This window comes from Amphiura filiformis, chromosome 17 (assembly GCF_039555335.1).
Source record: "Amphiura filiformis chromosome 17, Afil_fr2py, whole genome shotgun sequence".
Taxonomy (NCBI): Eukaryota; Metazoa; Echinodermata; class Ophiuroidea; order Amphilepidida; family Amphiuridae; genus Amphiura; species Amphiura filiformis.
Window position 1 is genome coordinate 53,512,027 of NC_092644.1, and position 22,389 is coordinate 53,534,415.

At 34.6% G+C, this 22,389-nt stretch overlaps 1 protein-coding gene across 3 annotated transcripts in view; it reads right to left on the reverse strand.

Moving 5' to 3' along the window:
* Positions 1 to 22,389, reverse strand: part of LOC140137970 (ATP-binding cassette sub-family A member 2-like) — a 194,728-nt gene that overhangs the window by 40,506 nt on the left and 131,833 nt on the right. For 2 of the 3 annotated variants that reach the window (XM_072159792.1, XM_072159791.1), the window contains exons 30-32: positions 21,195 to 21,215; positions 15,716 to 15,914; positions 10,060 to 10,165 (exon numbers count right to left, since the gene is read on the reverse strand). In XM_072159792.1, the coding sequence (XP_072015893.1) occupies positions 10,060 to 10,165; positions 15,716 to 15,914; positions 21,195 to 21,215 (326 nt within the window). The remainder of the gene's footprint in view (positions 1 to 10,059; positions 10,166 to 15,715; positions 15,915 to 21,194; positions 21,216 to 22,389) is intronic. The other variant, XM_072159793.1, reaches the window with a different exon arrangement.

The window sequence follows — 22,389 nt, forward strand, 5'->3', positions numbered from 1 at the left end:
ACAGCAGATTTCTCAGTTGCTAAATTATTGGGCTTTCTTCATTTGGGAGGTAATAGCAGGAATGTTAACATTGTGGTGGGAAAACCTAAAAAGTTTTGTATGAGTGAAATGTATTCCTGAAGACTACCAACTGAATGTATGGTATACACGTAAGCTTAAAAAATTCCAACTTTTTTGCTTGAGAACTATATTTCTCATATAAGAAACTGGAATTGCCATAACCAACTTGCCTTGAATGACAGTAAGACTGGATTTGTTCATGCATCATCTCGCTTCTCTCAGTCAGAGCCTCTCCATTCCATGGTGACTCTATTGTAAATATCATTTAGCCATTATTCCTTGTGTCATTAATCCTAATGCCCTAGCTGCTTTTTGTCAAGGGAGAAGGAAAGGAGGAAGGAAGAAAGAAAGAAGAAGTGAAAACTTTTATTCTCGGGTGCGGTTTTGAACCACCGACCCTTCGGGTGCCAGACACGTGCACAGGCCTACCTTGCAACGGGGTGTAGCGTGCACGGCCAAGCTTTCCGCGACCAAATGACTGTTCGCATGATGACGCAATCGTATCACATGTGATACCTGCCCTATGCTTTATGAAATATGGTTTTGCGTTGCTTAGTACGGTTAGAGTTAATCTATAATAGCGTTGATTACCTGAAGGAAAGTTGTCACATATGGAAATATCTGAAGTAGAATAGCACTGAAAAGCTTCATCTTATCACATTTAGAATCCAATTATAGCAATCTTTCACGACATTCTAGAGTACCAATTGTACAAAGTCCTATCTGAGTATAACACTATTTTGTGCCTTGACTGAAAATGTGAATTCGTTGGCTGCAAGTGAAACAAAACATTTTCAAACTAGTACTTCTAGTCTGCAAATCACTGAACTCATCAACATTCGGGAACCATTTTGCCATCTAACAGATCTATTAATATTGTCACATACAGTGAGAGATATATTTCATACACAGCTCGACTCCTAGTACCTGCAACCATAACATATCAAAATGCAAAAAAACTTTTGATCAACTTTAGATAACAGTTCTCTAATAATGCATCTTTGAACAACTTATTTTGCCACCTTGTGTTTCTCTTGCTTATGTATGTATCCATGTTTGAATCGTAGTATAGTGTAAGATAATTTACGTTGGTAGTTCTAAGTCTCTCATTTTTTTAAAGAGTATTAGTAGATTGTAGTGTAGTGGTAAGATAATTTACTGAGTTCTAAGTTTCTCATTTTTGATGAGAGTATTGCACATTGTATGCATATTACTAACTTACAACAGTTTAACTTTTCAAGTTGGCATACAATTTTTTTCTCAAATGGATTTCAATTAGCAATCTAAACCTTGTTGTTAGCACACAATGCTGTAATATAACTGTCGAGTTCTGAATTCCACAAAACTCCTGGGGTCCTTTTTACTAACATTAACAATGTTTCGTACATTCTGAATTCATCGTCCCCTACGACACATTGTAAAATCCATTTCACTCAAATCACTTACAAATGGTACCCTTTGTAAGTAATAGGAATTTACTACAGGGACCCTTTGTAAAGTTACATTGAGGAAAAGGGAATTTGTAACTTGCAAACGTTTACTTGAGTTGCAAAGGAGTTACAAGTGAAATATACCCTTGTTCTAAACCACTACAGGTGGGGACTGTGTGTTAGTCATGTTTGAAACTAACAATACTTTTGTCCAAGAACCCTCAGGCGAGAATAACCTGATCCGTATCAGCCCTTCATTTGATTTTTCAGGCATAGTGGTTATCATTATCAGCATTCTAGCATTTCTGGCCAATCTAGGAACTATTTTTGCATACGCTTTTGACCCTGCTGTTCGTAGAAAACCTAGCGATTTCATACTTCTGAATTTAGCATGTGCTGACTTAGGTGTTGCCCTCTTTGTCATGCCAAGACTAGCAGTTGTTAAAATACTGCGATGGTGGCCTTTTGGGGAAGTTGGCTGTCGCTTGTTGTCCCTTCTTAAGGCAACATTTCTCAATGCTGGTATATATTTCATAATCTTGCTCAGCTGGGATCGATACAAAATGTTGGCCGTTGATTACTCAATGTACAACAAGAAATACAACCAGACCAGGTACATCATCAAAGCCAGCTGCTTGACATGGATTGCTGCAACACTGCAAGGAGTTGTTGAAAACTGCATGTGGAATTATATGCTGACGCTCATAAGACGGCGACCAAACTACAACCTACTCTGCATACGTCCAACTCAACTCATAAAAGTGGGGACAACAACCACCTTAGTTGTGACCTTAATACCAATCTTCTTGGTTGCAGTTCTCGGAGTACTCATCAACATTAAACTGATCAGACGACTACAATTTTGGGCACAAGTTGGACTTGAACCCACTGCCTCTGGCTTATCAACCTCAAATAAGAATAGGCCTACTCTAACAGGTGGTAAATCTTCAACAAATAACCTACAGCAAAGACATGCTTTAAATGTTGGTTCCTCCAGAGGACCCACTGCATGTTCTACAAGAGGAACTACCAACACAGGTGCAGCTACCATATCATCTGACAACCCTTTGAGAGACATTAAAGACTGTGATATTTCTTCAGAAAACAACCCACACTCCACTTTTAATCAACAATCCTTGGAACAGTTTCCAATGGTGTCAACAAGAACAAGTGTAGTCACCACCTTACCTCCTGTATCTCCCATTGCAAAGTGCCAATCTTTGCAATCAGCTTCGAATCCTCAAGTTTCTGCAGAATCCAGGGAACCAACTACACATAGAAACCAACTCTGTGTGACTAGCCACCAGAACATAGAAGGTGGAGAATCATCTTCAAGACGCAACACTTCCACTAGCAATGCAGTGATTCGCAAGCGTTACATTAAGCCAATTATCATTTACACAGCCCTGGTCTTGACGCTCCTCATATGTACAATCCCATTGCCAGCAGTTACTATTGTTATAAGTTTCAATGGTATGCAAGCTATTCCTAATACCTATGTAGTAATGTCATATTTGCACATTCTACAATTATGTAACTCTAACATCAACCCATTACTGTATGCGTTGATGAATGCAAGGATCAGGGCTTTTTATCGTCGTCATTTCTATAAAATGCGTAACATGATAACTTATAGATAGGATTCTGCTCAACCCCATGAAAACTCTCCGTCTATTGGTCAAAAAGAAGTTTTCACTATCCATTGGACCAATCAGCAACATTGTTGGAATAATTTCACGATACAAACAAATTGGGGTGAATTATTTGCAAAGCTCTATTCTGATTGGTGATTAAAATGAAGATATCATGTAATTGACCAATCAGAGAGAATGTTAGATTGGCAGGTAGTGCTCAGGGGTTAAAATATACATCACATCTGTAACCTTTTGTAGCTGTCCTGGGAAACTCTTATGGCTATTCCATTTGAAACCCAAACACCCCTATGGTTTAATCAAGGAATACCACTAATTAGAGCTGGACAGTGCTTGAAAAAAAGACAGGGCCAATTTTATTGCTTGGCATCTGAAAAAGTACTGAAAATTCACTGAAAATACAAAGCTAAATAGGCAAAAATGTGCACATTAAGAGTAGCATGCAGAAATGACATGTTTTCTACCATTATTTTACAGTTTTGATGAAAAGTTCCCCGAAATTCATCCATTGCATATCAATTTGCCCACCCAGCTGGTGCACTCCTACCTTGTCCCAAGGTGTTAGCACTGTAAAATTGTGGTTTTTATACTTCAGTGGTTTAAAACAAAAAGGTGTCTGGTCATCATATGTTGAAATTTTGGTCATTTGTGGATTCCAACCTTCTACTCTTAATTGACAATGTCTTTTCACTGTAAGAGTTCCATGTATGAAAAAATTGTGCTTGGAATTTTCTTTTTTTTCCATTGAAAACTGTGTTATAGAGAATAGGGGTAATTAGTAGTATTGAACACTACGAACGACATGACCGAAACCTCCCACACAGATGGTGTACATTTCAAATGGAATCACACATTCCTGTAACCCTATTTGAAATTTACACTCCCCATGTGGAAGGTTAAAGCCATGTGTCTTCCATAATGGGTATTTGGATTTCAAGTAAAATAGCCCATAATTGAATATACTTCATTTCACCTGGATATTGGTTGTGCATAATTCACTGGTCGCTGTATTGAATCACACACATTAACCATATCCAACAGATCATTATATACACACACATACAATGTATATGTGACCGTACAGCACGAATGAGCCGTAAATGTCCTCAATTGTATTCTGAGTTACAGTGTAAAATGGGCATGAAGGTCGTATTCATAGGTACCTCAATTTGGTGCTACGTGTACCTCATTTAATGAGATACGTAGCACCAAATTGAAATACCTATGTAAATATTATGTATATGTACATTTTTTTCCTCATGTACTCAGTATGAATACTATTTAGGTTGTATTTTAATTTGTAAATGCATGGCTCTTGCACGACCCCCAGGAAGATCAGTGTTTTCATTGATGGGATTACCCTGCTTAAAGAAAGTATAAATAATAAATAATAATGATAAATAATACAAATAATTTTTATTTTTTGAAATTCACGATATAATACAAATTTTATGACAAATGATTAAAATTTGATATTTTTCACATTTTTGATATATAACAGTCCTCAAAGTAAATTTTAAAAGTCTTATGATATATTCTTAAAGTGTATGTAGCTGGGAGGAAAAGCCGACGATCAATTGAAAAATTTGACCTCTCATATTGAAGATATGGATTTTTTCCCCAAAAAGACCTAATCTTATTTGGTATTTTGTTGAAAAAAATCCATATCTTCAATACGACCGGTCATAATCGTCAATTGATCGTCGGCTTTTCATCCCACCTACATACACTTTAAGTACATATCATCAAGTACATATCATCAGGTGATATCACCTCAGGTGGTCACACATTACAAAAGATATGTGTGCGGGATCATGAGACAAACATTTTGGGGGCCTAAATGCTTTTTATAAGTTATAACAGTCAATGGTCACGTCTGTTGATATTATATGATAGCATATACAGCCTCATTTATCAATGCTTCTTGTACATTATAACAGTCTATGATTACGTCTCTTGGTCAGGGCCGGATTTGCCATAGGGCCAGATGGGCCTGGGCCCAGGGCCCCCAAATTTTGGGGGCCCCAAAATTGCCCTGTGCAGTGTGTATCTTTCATTTTATTCAAAAAACACCATGTTTTGGGCCAAAATAGAGCACACAAATGACCTAGTGAAATCTAAAAACTTGCCCACTTGAGTGCACATGCCTTCCTCATGGTGCGTTTGGGGCCTCCAAATTTTGGCCTGGCCCAGGGCCCCCAAAAAGGTAAATCCGGCCCTGCTCTTGGTATTATACAAAAGTATATATATGAGCCTCATTTATTGTTGTATTAGTTGGCAAGTGTTTGTAAACATATATTCAGTAATCAATGCTTCTTGTAAGTTATAACAGTCTATGGTTACATCTCTTGGTATTATATGATAGTATATATATGAGCCTCATTTATTGTTGTATTAGTTGGCAAGTGTTTGTAAACTTATATACAGTAATCAATGCTTCTTGTAAGTTCTAACAGTCTATGGTTACATCTCTTGTATTATATGATAGTATATATATATATGAGCCTCATTTATTGTTGTATTAGTTGGCAAGTGTTTGTGAACTTATATACAGTAATCAATGCTTCTTGTAAGTTATAACAGTCTATGGTTACATCTCTTGTATTATATGATAGTATATATATGAGCCTCATTTATTGTTGTATTAGTTGGCAAGTGTTTGTAAACTTATATACTGTAATCAATGCTTCTTGTAAGTTATAACAGTCTATGGTTACAGCTCTTAGTATTATATGATAGAATATATATGAGCCTCATTTATTGTTGTATTAGTTGGCAAGTGTTTGTAAACTTATATACAGTAATCAATGCTTCTTGTAAGTTCTAACAGTCTATGGTTGCATCTCTTGGTATTATATGATAGTATATATAATGAGCCTCATTTATTGTTGTATTAGTTGGTAAGTGTTTGTAAACTTATATACAGTAATCAATGCTTCTTGTAAGTTCTAACAGTCTATGGTTACATCTCTTATATTATATGATAGTATATATATATGAGCCTTATTTATTGTTGTATTAGTTGGCAAGTGTTTGTAAACTTATATACTGTAATCAATGCTTCTTGTAAGTTATAACAGTCTATGGTTGCATCTCTTGGTATTATATGATAGTATATATAATGAGCCTCATTTATTGTTGTATTAGTTGGCAAGTGTTTGTAAACTTATATACAGTAATCAATGCTTCTTGTAAGTTATAACAGTCTATGGTTGCATCTCTTGGTATTATATGATAGTATATATATATGAGCCTCATTTATTGTTGTATTAGTTGGCAAGTGTTTGTAAACTTATATACAGTAATCAATGCTTCTTGTAAGTTATAACAGTCTATGGTTGCATCTCTTGGTATTATATGATGGTATATATATATGAGCCTCATTTATTGTTGTATTAGTTGGCAAGTGTTTGTAAACTTATATACTGTAATCAATGCTTCTTGTAAGTTATAACAGTCTATGGTTGCATCTCTTGGTATTATATGATAGTATATATATATGAGCCTCATTTATTGTTGTATTAGTTGGTAAGTGTTTGTAAACTTATATACAGTAATCAATGCTTCTTGTAAGTTCTAACAGTCTATGGTTACATCTCTTGTATTATATGATAGTATATATATATGAGCCTCATTTATTGTTGTATTAGTTGGCAAGTGTTTGTAAACTTATATACAGTAATCAATGCTTCTTGTAAGTTATAACAGTCTATGGTTACATCTCTTGGTATTATATGATAGTATATATATATATATGAGCCTCATTTATTGTTGTATTAGTTGGCAAGTGTTTGTAAACTTATATACTGTAATCAATGCTTCTTGTAAGTTATAACAGTCTATGGTTGCATCTCTTGGTATTATATGATAGTATATATATATGAGCCTCATTTATTGTTGTATTAGTTGGTAAGTGTTTGTAAACTTATATACAGTAATCAATGCTTCTTGTAAGTTCTAACAGTCTATGGTTACATCTCTTGTATTATATGATAGTATATATATATGAGCCTCATTTATTGTTGTATTAGTTGGCAAGTGTTTGTAAACTTATATACAGTAATCAATGCTTCTTGTAAGTTATAACAGTCTATGGTTACATCTCTTGTATTATATGATAGGATATATATGAGCCTCATTTATTGTTGTATTAGTTGGCAAGTGTTTGTAAACTTATATACTGTAATCAATGCTTCTTGTAAGTTATAACAGTCTATGGTTGCATCTCTTGGTATTATATGATAGTATATATATATGAGCCTCATTTATTGTTGTATTAGTTGGCAAGTGTTTGTAAACTTATATACAGTAATCAATGCTTCTTGTAAGTTATAACAGTCTATGGTTGCATCTCTTGGTATTATATGATGGTATATATATATGAGCCTCATTTATTGTTGTATTAGTTGGCAAGTGTTTGTAAACTTATATACTGTAATCAATGCTTCTTGTAAGTTATAACAGTCTATGGTTGCATCTCTTGGTATTATATGATAGTATATATATATGAGCCTCATTTATTGTTGTATTAGTTGGCAAGTGTTTGTAAACTTATATACAGTAATCAATGCTTCTTGTAAGTTCTAACAGTCTATGGTTACATCTCTTGTATTATATGATAGTATATATATATGAGCCTCATTTATTGTTGTATTAGTTGGCAAGTGTTTGTAAACTTATATACAGTAATCAATGCTTCTTGTAAGTTATAACAGTCTATGGTTGCATCTCTTGGTATTATATGATAGTATATATATGAGCCTCATTTATTGTTGTATTAGTTGGTAAGTGTTTGTAAACTTATATACAGTAATCAATGCTTCTTGTAAGTTCTAACAGTCTATGGTTACATCTCTTGTATTATATGATAGTATATATATGAGCCTCATTTATTGTTGTATTAGTTGGCAAGTGTTTGTAAACTTATATACAGTAATCAATGCTTCTTGTAAGTTATAACAGTCTATGGTTACATCTCTTGGTATTATATGATAGTATATATATATATATGAGCCTCATTTATTGTTGTATTAGTTGGCAAGTGTTTGTAAACTTATATACTGTAATCAATGCTTCTTGTAAGTTATAACATTCTATGGTTACATCTCTTATATTATATGATAGTATATATATATATGAGCCTCATAAAAATAGCTCTAAGTGCTAGCCATACATTTCACATAAAAAAGTCCAAGTTTTGAGATATTTTCTCAAAATATCACTAGCTATCTTAAGGGGGTACTACACCCTTGCCCAATTTTTTGCCTATTTTTGTATTTTTCTCAAAAATTATAGCGCATTGGTGACAAGTAAAATATGTATATTGTAGGGGCAAGGACTGCAACTACTGCACTGGAAATTCGATTTCAGCAGTGACAACAGTTGTGGAGTTACAGTCAAAAATGAGGGAAAACCAATATTTGATCAATAAATTAATAACTTCTTGCCTTGAGTTGCTGAATTTTCAGTGTAGTAGTTGTAGTCCTTGCCCCTATAATATACATTATAATATACATATCTTACTTGTCACCAATGCTCTATAATTTTTGGAAAAAATTCAAAAATAGGCACACAATTGGCCATGGGGTGTAGTACCCCCTTAAGAACCACTTAACCAATACTAGGCATATTTGTACTCAGTTTCATGCTTTTTTCATTCCAAATATGATCACGAAAATTTACAAATCTGATATTGTTGATTTGTTAAAGAAAATTTGAAACTTTTTCATCTGCAGTCGAAACCCACGCATGGAGAGGGTTGATGAAAGGAAAATACGATGAGTTGAAGCACCTCAAGTCAAATGAAGGGAAAATCCTTTTTTCATTAATACCACAGCATGTATTCTGTTGTTTTGTTGTCTTATGGAGCCTGTGACTTGACAGGCCTCTGGCTTATTTCTCAGTTCTCCACTACCGTAAAACCCCGTCTACAAGCATATAGAGTGCTTCTGATGAAAGCTACATTAATCCAGGCGCCATTATGGAGTTTGAGCAAATAAATTACAGATCCAAGCATATACAAACAAGTATTATTTTAAGACCAATCTATTGTATTGGTATATTAACCCTTGCTTCGAATTAATTTAGCTTTTCATAAAAAACACTATATATGCTTGTAGACTGGGTTTTACGGTATTGTACTATAGATTCTTGTGTTTTATTTACTTTGCATATGTGGAAAACTAAATTATGTTCTTGTTCATGCAGCACTATATATTTGATTCAATGTTATGATAATATAAGCCAAATTAATATTCTCCAATGTGTAGTTAACAAAATAGAAAAAAAAATTACAATAGATTAGTTACCTCTGGGTACTGTGCACCATAATAGACCTAATAAATGCTCTCACAGCTCTGTGTTAAAGAAAGAGGATTGCTAGTACAATTTATTTTAAGACACCCTTCAGCCATTAAAAACCACTGATTCCATGGATAAATGAACAGATTTTAGCTTATTTGACACAGCCTCAAATGACCACCCACACACAAACACTCCATCCAGGCCCAAGGCAGCAATTATTGAGATACAGTCAAAAATAGAAGCAAACAGTATGTACTCATATGTGGTGTGATCAAGTAAAGTCAGTCTGAAGTCAGTCTGAAGTCAGCCATATTAAATTTTCAGTTTCTTATAGGATTGTAAATGGTATTTGCAAAGCTACATTTTGCAGAAAACCCCATTGAATTTGAACAACCAGTTCAAAAGATATGAGCAGTTGAGTTTCCAAAACAACAGGAAACAAAAGGAAATACCTCCTTTATTTGGCTATACCTCAAAATCGGTATTTCCGACTTCCAACTGCTTTTGCTTGATCACATCACATATATACGTAAGAAAATTGGCAAGGTAAAAGAGAATCACTTTTACTAGCTCACCAAGTGGAAAGAAGTTTGAAATAAAAAAAGTTTCCTTACCAATGCAGCATTTCGGACAGCAAACTTGCGATACACCACTGGTGATATGCTATCAAATCTATAAGGAACAAATGTCCTCACATTGCCCAATGTCAGGGCTCCATACCTGTAAACAACACAAACAATTTCACAGTTAAGGTTAGCAACTATTTTAAACTGTTGCGATTTGGTAGTTCACACTATCTTGTGAATGGTAGTGAGTTTTGGCAAAAATTGCATTGATCATTTCATAGTGAGTGTGTAGAAGAATTCAAATATCACAGAAAATCTTTTGTAGGTTCTGGAGTTATGTTGTAAAGAGGGCTGAAACAACAACACTTTTGTAAAATGTACGTAACTTATTAACAACAATAAATCAATAAGTACTTGATTCGTAGAATGAACTTTTGCAAAACATCAAAGTGTAATTTTTCAATAATATATTGATTTAGAGAATGAAACTCGATATTTTGGCTGCTACGACCAACAATATTTACTCTACCCTAAATATGATGCTCAAGGGGAAACAAAATTTCATAGCATTTCATTAAAAATGGAAACATGAAGTTTTTTCTCCAAGATGCTCTACATTATTTACATTGCTCTCCTGGGAATCTATTTTAACTTAGATAAACTGGACCAAACATATTTCCAAGACATTCTGATTAGACCGGACCATTGCTGAGACCTGTTGTATAGCATCATAGGAGTGGGTTGGGGGCCCAATCGAAGTGAACATTCTGAAAACTCCCATTGAAAATTGCCAAAAAAATGCCCAGTTCCCCCTCAATTAGGCTTGGTGCCACCCCATTGATTGACTTGTGCTATTCTTGTGTGCAGGAAAAACAACTCAGTCTCTATTACATAGTTCTGGTCCTGATCCAGGAAGTCCACCCAGGGTTGCCAAAAGATTTCAGCCCGAATTGCGGGTCAAATAATCGAAAAGTCACCCAATTTTTCTCTTTACCATTGGTTTATATGGGGCAGGAAACTATCGGAAGTCGCGGGAGCCAATGTTGAAAAGTCGCCCAAATTTTTTCTTAACCATTGGTTTCTATGGGACAGGAAATTGTCAAAAGTCGCGGGGAAAATCTTCAAAAGTCGCCCAATTGGGCTACCAAATCGCGGGTTTGGCAACCCTGAGTCCACCAATGCACAGGAATTATTCCTGTCAATCCAATCAATAGTATTTGAATTTGATTGTGTCAAGGCATGAAAATAATTGGGCTATTCCACTTGAAAACCACACTATAGTTAGGTGAAAAAGTTCAATTTGGTGACCACTCTCTGGCTAGTAAGGTTTGATGATTGATTCGACTTCTATGGACCATTTAGAAAAAAAATAGCCACCATGTTGGATTTCTGGGTGAAAATGATGCCGTAATGTCAAACTAATGTCAGAATCGGAATCCTTGTACTCGACATATCCGAAAAAGTGTCTTTGTGCATGATTATAGGTGCTCTGGTTCAAAACTTAAATTTTCAAAATGGTGGCGGCGGCCATTTTGGATTTTGGCCTCTAGCGAAAAATGCCGGGATTTTCGCGAGGGACATGGTGGCTATTTTTTTTCTAAATGGTCCATAGAAGTCGAATCAATCGTCAAACCTTACTAGCCAGAGAGTGGTCACCAAATTGAACTTTTTAACCTAATCTATTACCCCTGTGGAAGATTTTGGAAATATCTTCCACAGGGAGAGTATGTTTTTCACATGGAATTGGTCAGAATTAATCATTTTGAAACCCATACTCCTTATTATAGTTTTGCTTATATCTTCCACAACTGGAGTGAGTATTTCAAATGGGAGTTATCCAATTGTTTATTCTATTCAAAATCCATACTCCCTCTGTGGGAGACGTTAGCTAAATCTTCTACAGGGGTAGTGTGGATTTCAACTGGAATAGCCCAATAAGCATGCCCCACTCATCTTTAATCTTACAATATTCCAACCAAATACATACAGTATCATAATATTTTACTACTTTAACCATACTGATGCAACAAAATTTGTAGGATAAGTATAGATCTTTGGTAATTTCTGGCTTTTCATCCACCCAGTGAAAAAAACAAACCACCCACATCAACAACTAAACAATCCAAACAAACACAAGGGCGGTATCATATCCTGGCATGTGATTATACTATACAAAATGTTAATTATTGACCTGGATTTTAATGCTGATATGCATAAAGATGAATTTTGAAAATATTGAAATGCCCTGAGCTTAGGGGTGTCTCCCTATCTTTTTCAGGCTTTAAGCTTTTTCTTGTGTATGAAACTTTCATAAAATGTAATGACTTCAGCGATGCAATTATGCGTCGCCATCGACTGATTAATGGACATTGACCCAGGAGAGTTTGTTGACACCTCGACACACGTGACTTGTTTACTTGCTGTATTTGCACAGGGTGCACATTCCTGATTATTTGCGTATTTTCAGACTTTCATTAATGAAACCCAAATTATTCCTTTTGTTAATTAATTGACGCTAATTGCATGTTAATTGTCCCATTACTTCTCTTCCTCATTATTGTGGATGCGTCCGCATTTGTGGTATGCTTTATGCAGAGGAAGGTAGATTCTCTTATAATTTTGACAACAAATTGCCAAATATACAATATTTTTATTTCATGCCACCCAGCACTAAAAATATCCTAACTACAACCCTGGAAGTCTTGATTTTGACACATCAAGTATCATTTCTCTGATGGTAACATTGCCCTTTCTGTCACTCACACTGCCATATCAGGTTGTATTTAGCTAAGATATATCACAAAGAAAGAAAATCCTCCACTAAGGAATAAGTCAGAGGATGTTTAAAGACATTCGCACAACCCAATGGGGTTTCTGACCTTGGTATGTCTGGCTTTTGTACACATGTGGCAAGTTGACCATACCTTGCATTGGGATTGTGTTCAAGTATCTGGTGTTTTCATCCTATTATTTAACATTCAAAACATTGAGACTTATGAATAAAATTAATGCAGTGGAACAATATGAATGTTTCCTGTAAGAAAATCAAATATCAGTCATAAGTCTCAACTATTAGCTCGTTGGCTGCAGTTTTAAAATTACCATTTTGTGTGTGTGGCAATGGGGACTTTGCCTTTAAAATTAGGTTATATTGATCAAATTTCCCAATCATAGTGCATTGTAGGAATGCCTTTAAGCCTCCTCTGGGAATAAGTGTCGATTTGAGAAAGTGCTACGATGTAGCACGAAATGTCGTTGTAAGGTATGTTTAACATCATTTTACCAAATAATCAATTGGATTTGTTTACATGAAATTTTACTAATGAAGGAATAAGTTAATTAGCTCAGTATTGTGTGTAAACTTTTTTTGAATAGCTTACTCACATTATCGTATTCGTGTGGGTGTATGATGGTTTTGTCTTCATTGGGCAGGAAATGTGTGGGCACTCCACAGGTAATAATAAAAATAATGTACATTTCTATCATACACAAATCTGAAAAAAAAAATCTCAATCCTATATTCCATACATTTTAAGTCGCTGGTAACCAGTATTTCAAAAAAGGGTGTAGCTTTGAATTGATGTGATGGGATTCAATTTTATTCAATATCTATGCTAACTGACAGATCATTCTACGGTTTCACAATTTAAATTACTATATGGCCCAAGAAGGCATTGAGACAAACAGCACGCATGTGAAATGTTCCAAAATGTTAACGCTCAAGATTGAAAAGGACAGATTAACTTTATCATGTACATTTTGTTCACTCTAGTGTAAATTTGGGCCCTATTGGACTCCCTGCAGCTGTTAAGGTAAAATGAATATAGTATAAACTTTCATTGAAATCTGACATGCAATAAAAGTCAACACTTATAATTTAACCAATTGCGTGAAACAGACTGAAACTTCTCCTTTGGACGGTACATATTTGTGTATGCTAAAATAATTAAGATTAAAGACTTGATTTCAGTGTAGAGTACATGTATGCAGTCTCAATTTTAGTTATTATTATTTAAATTTGTATATCGCGTACCGCACCTTCAAAGTATCCGGATGACTACAATATCGTATGCGCAGAAACGATGTGCGCGTACATACATTTTGCTTATTGGCATTACACTCGCACTGACTTAGGTCCAATCAGTCAAAGTCAACTTGTGCAATATTTTCTGTCTTGTGCAATATAAGTCTTGTATCACACTCAAAGCCATTCAATATTAAATAAGTATCTTTTTCTTTTTTGTAACCAAAAATAGAAATAAAGGTAAGTGAGTAATGTTACTTACTATGCAGCCTTAACTCAAGACATTTATTGGTTCAACTTGTGTGAAGTATGTGTGTAAATTTTACATTTAATTTTGAAAATGTGCTTATTATTTGTGATACAATGTAAGAATATAAGGGTCCTTTTTTCTGTGCATCTACTGGAGAAGTATTGAAATTAAAGGAACATTCACAGAGTTTGCAGGGGGTATGGAATATTATATGGTTATTTTGACTTCCTGATGGACATATTTTAATACCAAATGAAAGTTACAGCAATATGTTTATTTTAACAAAACAGCATGCTTTGTGAAAATGATTGGATCCAATGTTTCATCAGCCCTTATACACTGAACATTCCTGTAGGTACCAAGGAAAAATACAGAGGCCCAAAACAAAACCCGACAATTTCACACAATGAACTCAAAATAGATGCTGCAAAGTTATAATTGTCATTCATTACCGTCGTATCCGATATTTTGAATGAATCAAAATGGCATTTTATGTTTTTTGATGCCATAAAACACCGTTAAATATATACAATTCTAGTTATTGTTATAACCTACACTACAAAAAAATCAACCAGGCGAACTTGACACTAGCACTGACAACAAAAACTACCAATCACAGAAGCGTGGCGGCGTCGCCATAACACTTAGCATATACACACACGTGTGCAGAAGTCATTGTAGCACACCTCAGTGTGTTCCAGAAGTACGCAGTCAGGCAATCAATCTCTTTTGATTGGATCGCACTTGCTGAGTATATTAATGGTTATGAATGTGCCTTTAAAATTTTAATATTTTAGAGCTATACCATTTTTCACCGATGTGGCAGTGACGTCGACGCATTGAGGTAGCAGCTTCCCTCATGTAGCTATGCGGCATCTTTAAGCGTGTGCATGCCAGCCCTGTAAGCAAACGTTAGCAATTTAAAGTGGTGCCTAATGAAGTGAAAAATGGTATAACAAACATTTCTATATAGAGCTATCAAAATTCTTTCACATTTTGTACATTTTGAAAACCTAGTGCTATTTTATTTTTAAATAGAGACTAGCAACCTGTCAACTTTGTGCTGTGAAGATTTATTGGGTGAGTACAGGGTGATCATAAGAAAGATTAAGATTATTATAGGCAAAATATCTAATTCTTGGGTGCACACAGATATTTGAGCTGAGCGTACTATGCAAGACCATACGCTTACTGAGCAAGCACATCTTTTGAGAATTTGTCAATCACAGTCTTAGGTCGTGTGATCATGTTGTTTCACGAAAAGTGCACTGATGCAACAGTATACAGAAGGTGTGGCCTCTCATGATCAAGAATTAGATATTTTACCTATAGTAATAACGGTCTTGTACCATCATTAGAAAGATAAGATATTACAAAGTACAAGCTCTTGTACAGTCATCACAAGGGTCTAGCTAATCCAAACAACTCACCTGTGTAGTCTATACAAGTTGGTCGTATGCAGTAGATACTCAGTCATATTTCTACCACTCACATCCAGCAGCCTATCACTAGTTATAACTTTGTGTTGAGGTGGATTAGGTTTGCCCACATTAGGAGGACAGGTAAACCCAGTACCATCTGCTGCACACTTACAACGTTGCTCTGTGATGTACTTTTCACCCTTGGGCTCTGTAAACATAAGAGAGATCAAGTTATTCTTTAACAACTGCATCATTTCTTCAGGCACTGGGTAAACCTAGAATGACAAATCCTGAAAAGTGCATGAAATTGAGCAAAGACGCCTACAATATGGACTGAAAATAAATAAAAATGTGTAAATTTGGTGACGAAAAAACATTGAATTCAGGTTTAAACCTGAAATTTTTCCAAAAATGCCGGTTTCTTGGATTTCAACTTCCAGGCATTGCACATACTCAGACCAAGACGTTTAGGGCTGGTTTCCCGAAGCATGGTTAGTGGTCAGGCTTCCTAAACCATCAGGTCTCGGCCCAATTTGTCTTATATACCAGTGCTTACAATTTCACATCATACATAGCTTACATCACTAAATGGATCCACATTGGAAGGTCTAGCGAGAGTGATCTATGTAACAATCTAAAGTCACAATATAACATACACTGAATTGAAATCTTTTCCTGCGATTTAGAGGCAACTTTTACAATGCCAACAAAAATCAGAAAACCAACAGAAAATGGTTCATCTCAAGGGCTCTTCTAGATAAGACTGGCTTAATTCTTTCAACTTTCTTCCTTACATTTCAAACACTGCACCATCCTGATAAGTTGTATTAAATGTTCCTCATATCTATGAAATTAATTTGGATTCAATGATTTAAGATGCAAGCTTTGACTTTCACCATTTTTAACCAATCCTCATAATGTCTAGCTAAAGAAAGCAATGTTGAGAGGTAGAAACCACATATCAAACTGTAAAAATTAAATTTCATTAATTTGCAAGCGATATGCTGTATGATATCAACTACACAGAAAGCTTTAAAAGCAATTTAGCTATATACCCAAATGATATAAATATATAATGAATCCCAATAAAAAAGCAAGATTATTGCATAATAATATTACCAAATAGTAATTAAAATTAGGGTTACTATCTTAAGTCTCAAAGAACAAAGGCTGACAATATAACATATTTTATAATAGCCTATTATATCACACTACCTCAGTATGACGTTTGATATCAAAACCAACCCCAATTGGGCAGTGATTTATCTGTAGTCACAGGCTTCTACTAGAATATATTAGGGCCTAACCTTCTACACTTATTTATCAAGTTTCCAACTAATTTGTACCAGAACTTTGTCAGTATCCAACCCAAATGCAACTTTAAAAAAAGTATAGGGATTAGGATGGGATAAGGATGAGGAATAGGATTGTGGATAATGTGCGAAGGGTATTCTCAAATTCTCCTTTCTTCTATAACATAATAAAAGCAATATTATAACATTTGTTTTCAAAATTCTGATTTGTACACAATGTGATGTGTTTTAATGAACTAACATTTTTTTTGGCTTAAAATGAAAAGGGATGAAGTCTGATAGTGAAAACAAAAAGTTTGTGGGGAAAACTGAAATCTGGTTTTCCTTTTTAATGGACATGTTACAAAACTGCTTCGATACAAATAGCAAAATACCCATTTTGACAGCAAATTTGGTATAAAATATTGCCATCAGTGGAGGGAAAAGGCTAAGATAAATAACAAGTCATGTTATTTGATTACAAATGTCATGCTCATGCAAAAAATAGTTTTAACAAATATTTAAAAGATTTACATTCCATGTTACATATTATTTCAGTATCCTACACATCATAAGCAAACTGTAATATGTAAACTAATTAACCATAAAGTAACATTCTGTATAAATAATAACATCAAGTACTCAAGAAAGAGTTAGTATGAAGGTAAATGGATAACAACTCAGTGTTAGTATTGGGTTAAATCAAGGAATACACAGGAAAGGTAACTGGTATGGGATTACAGATGAAGGTTAAGCAAAGAAAGTAGAACATCAGCACAAAATAGAATTCATCATATCTTCTCTACTGTATCCAAATCCAATTCTTTCACTTCAAATCACATTATAAATACTATTGATCGTCATTTTGACACTATCTATACTTTGACCAACACAAATCAATAGGAAAAAACAAACAGGGTCAAGACTCTCTGTATTCTACTTTTAGCTCCTTATAAAATGTCATATCTCATATGCATGGCAGGATACATGTAGCAGTGTGGTTTAACTGTTGGTTGGTTCCAAGTAGCTCTCACTTTACACAAAATCCATCTCGACTGGGCTCTACTTTTTCACAAAAGTACAACTTGGCCAAAACCCTGCTATTTTTCCTTTTAGCACAAAATAGATGGAATTTGCGAGCCTGAAAAAATTGACAAATTTGGTGCAAAATATAACCTATTTGATCCACTATTTGGTGAAAAATAAGAAAATACTTTTGAGCCATGTACAGTTGTAATGCCTCTATTATGTTCAAGCTTGTCAGCTCAAATTCTTCGGGCAACGTTATTTGCCTGTATATGGTGATGAACATGTGAAGAAAATGCACTCTATGCTCTACCTCACAAGAAATGGAAGCGTGGACAACAGTGCATACTATTCTTGGCATATTCAGTGTGCATGCTGGGCCCAACCAAATTGTTTTACACACTCAAAATCATATTTTTATAAGAAATATTTGTTTAGATTTCATACAATGCAGGGGTAAGAGTAAATTTGTGTTTATCTGCTCCCACCAAAGAGATTAGACCCATAGAGTAACGACTCAGAATTGTAATGTTATGGTAAATTCGCCATATTGGATAGTTCTGCTTAGATACTAAAACATAGTGTACCCTGGCATCTATAGGCAAAACTGTTATCGAACAATACTTTGCATCTTCAAGCTTCCCATTGCAAACAGGCACACACTTTAAATCACAGTTTACTGGGCACATGGCGAAATAATCTGGAGGTACACTATTTGACCTCCATGGGGGACACACAAACATGGTGGAGTTGGGTCTCTATTCAGCTACTTGCAGTTCCGCCATTATGCACTATGTGCGGGGAGAGCCTCGAACTGGCAGCATACATGAATGGGAATTGAACTAGTCATAACGTTCTGTGTAAGGTTACATAATTCTTCCTTTCATGTATGCTGCCAGTTCGAGGCTCACCCCGCACATAGTGCATAATGGCGGAACCGTGCAAGTAGCGAATGGGTCTAACCTCATTGGCTACCACCCATCAGGAACTGATTAATATTTACAGTGAAAATTCTGATTTATTCATACATAGGGATACAAAGTAAACTAAACCAGCCTGGTTTGATCTGAACTGAACTGAACTTAAATACCTGTGTAAGCACCCTGATATGAAAAATAAACATCTTGTTAAAGCATAAAAAGCATTACATTTTAATCAAATTTAGCTTAGCTACATGCTACCAAACTCTAAATTAAGACTCTGAACCAATCATCACATGCAATAGCATTTAAGCATAAAACAAACCGATCTCAATCTGTGATAAAACAATTATTATATATCAAAAAATACCAGTATATACTTAATTTGAGTTAAATAAAATGGCATCATTACAATAGTTTATAATTCATTCAAGTAAAAAAGCTTCTTTTTCAGATTTATTTCAATTAAATTGATTCTCACACAGAAATAATATAATTCCTATAGAATCTTGATCACTCTCTTGTGGTGTTTCTAGATGTTTGATAAAACAACAATATTGTTTGGTCTTGATTATGCTGCCATTTATTGATGAGTTGTTCATAAATTTTATCTAGTTTGTGTTCCTGTTTCATCAAACATAGAAACATCCCATCCAATTGATCAAAATTCCTGATAGGAATTGAAATATTTCTGAGTGAGTAACAGTTCACTTGGTTCTGCAAAAGAACTTTTTCAACCATAATGAACTTTAAACGATCATGATGAATTTGTCTCAAGAAGTGAGAATACATTGACAGAAATGTGCCAACGACTGCCAATATTCTACTCAAGATGCATACTTTTGTAATGTGACATGCACATATTTTTTTCAATGATGTCATATGTGACATGCACCACTAATATCAAAATATTGCATGTGAAGATTAGCAAGAGGTCTAATTACAACAGCAAAGTCAGGCAAAATTTGCACATTAACAGAGCCCTATAAACAATTACATTCCACATCATCTCTTATCATCTCCCAGTGCAAAGAAAATTCATGAGGCATACATGAACAAATAACTTGAAAGCACAATGGTCATTTTGTGAATATTAGATTTATAATATTAGATTTTCCCTTACCATAATATATCTCAATTTTAACTTCTAAATATGTCACACATATATAACTGGCAGGCAAGAAATGTAACATTACCCTCTTTTTTTTTTAAAAAAAAAAAAAATCACCAAAATCTGTAAATAATTTGCAATTTGAGGAAAAAAAAATTTGTTCCTGAAATTTCTGAAATTTGGGTCGGCATTCATTTGTACAGGAAAAATTTTTTCCCCAATTTTGTTCAAAATCTGGGTCGGTCGGGCCCATAGAACAGGGGTTTCTTTTTTCGTCGCCTTATGGGTAAAAATACAGCTTCTTTAGCCAATACCAACATGGGGTCATCAGCAAAAGTAAGTTCCGACATACTGAACTAACACCTCAGCTATTTGATACTTCGCACTATAATAATAATGGAAAGAAAAGTGCAAATGTTTGTATATTTTGGCACACAGATTCTGTAAAAAATTGACAAGGGAAACATAAACCTCTTGCACAAGACATACCACATGCTTGATTGCACAGTGAGTATATGTGTGTGACATATTTTGAGGATAACGTCAAGATGCATTCTGGGTAATTGGCAAATGGAGAATCAATATATCTGAATCATGCAAAATCATTATTATGCTTCATGCAGTGAATGTGTTTTCTTAGTCATTGAGTGTGGTTTAGCTTGTAAGCGCTAAATTTGTATTGGGTTTTGTATTGTTTATTCTGGGAATCATAGAAATGCTCATCTGACAATCAAGATGTTTGTGTGAGTTACATCAACAATTTTTTGAGATGATAAAGAATCATGCAATCATATATGCAAAACAAAAACAAAAACAATAACATATGCTTGCAATAATAAAAGCCCTATCAGTGTGCTTTTTCAGTTGAATACAACCAACACACTGGAAGATATTTCTCTTAATCATACACATAGGGAGTGTGAATTTCAAATGGGGTTACCTGAATGAATGACTCCATTTGAAATTCACACTCCCTGTGCGATAGATTAAGGTCACATCTTTCATACAGGATGTATGGATTTCAACTGGAATAGCCCATTATCACATCACCATAGCAACAAGCAGTTACAAGAATGGCAGCCATATTGGAAAAAGCGACTGAAAATGAACCAATCAGCAATCAATGTGTGAGTACTTACGTAATGGATTCATGTCTTCGTCTAGAACAAGCAAGCATTTCATCAAAGTTACATGAGAAAATGTGATGTTATGAATCATACAATAAGTCTAAGAATAAAATTGGATGCTTTTGAATAATTTATTGGATTAGTTTTGCTTTTTGTCAATTAATTTGAACAGTTTCAGGCATTTCAGGTCTCTGAATGTATAGAATTTCATGCTCACCTGGGCATACGAGCAATATATATAAAACATTGTAGGAACTGCAATTCTAAATTTTCCAAACTGATTTTGTACTGTAGTTTGCAAAAAGGGTGTACATTTGTAATATACATACTGGGACCAAAAAAACTTGGATGCACACTTGTTTTTTACACTGGATTTTTTGGCAAATTTTTTTTTTTTGGCAAATTGGCAAAAAGTTCTGATGTTTAATGGTAGTCCAATAATTTATTCTCATTGAATCTTTTCTTAGACTTTTCTAGCATAAGGATCAACTGATCATTATGGTCTTTTTAGTATCAATCGCTACAATGATTTGAAACATACATGATCAAAATACATTCAAATGATGAAAGTTAATATTTTAGACAAACCGATGTCATATTCTGGTAGCTGATGAGAATGAAACAATCTTCTCCAGTAGTTGGTAAGTTTGAATTTCAAGTCAAGAACAAATGCTGCTTTTGGTGAAGTTACATGTGTATTAATAGCATGCCCATTCCAAAGTCATTTGTTCTCCAAGCTATTATACACACTTTAACAGAAGTGATGTCAAGCATCAAATATGGCAAAAAGCAGTACATTTTCTTGCTGAATTCATTTCATATGTTTTATCAAGACAATGTGATGGTTAGCAATGATCTACTACAAACAAACAACATGACAATATGATTATGTTACATTTTATGTTTTCTTTAAGAATACATTTTGAATGGAGGAGGGGGCTCAGTGGACTTGGCACAAATGTGTTAAGTAATTGTCAATTAAGTCCATCCTTTGTGGCTCTGTTATCATAAACTAAAATTTTGAAAGTCATGATTACATCTGATAGCTGATGCTTCACACTCAAGAAAATATGTTAGATTCTAATCACATACACCCCACACAGTAATATATAAATATTGCACAGACTGCCACATTTGATATACTGGTAGTGCAACAAAAATTAGCCGGCAAGAGATTGGTAATATTTCATATTAGCGAAGAATTGTG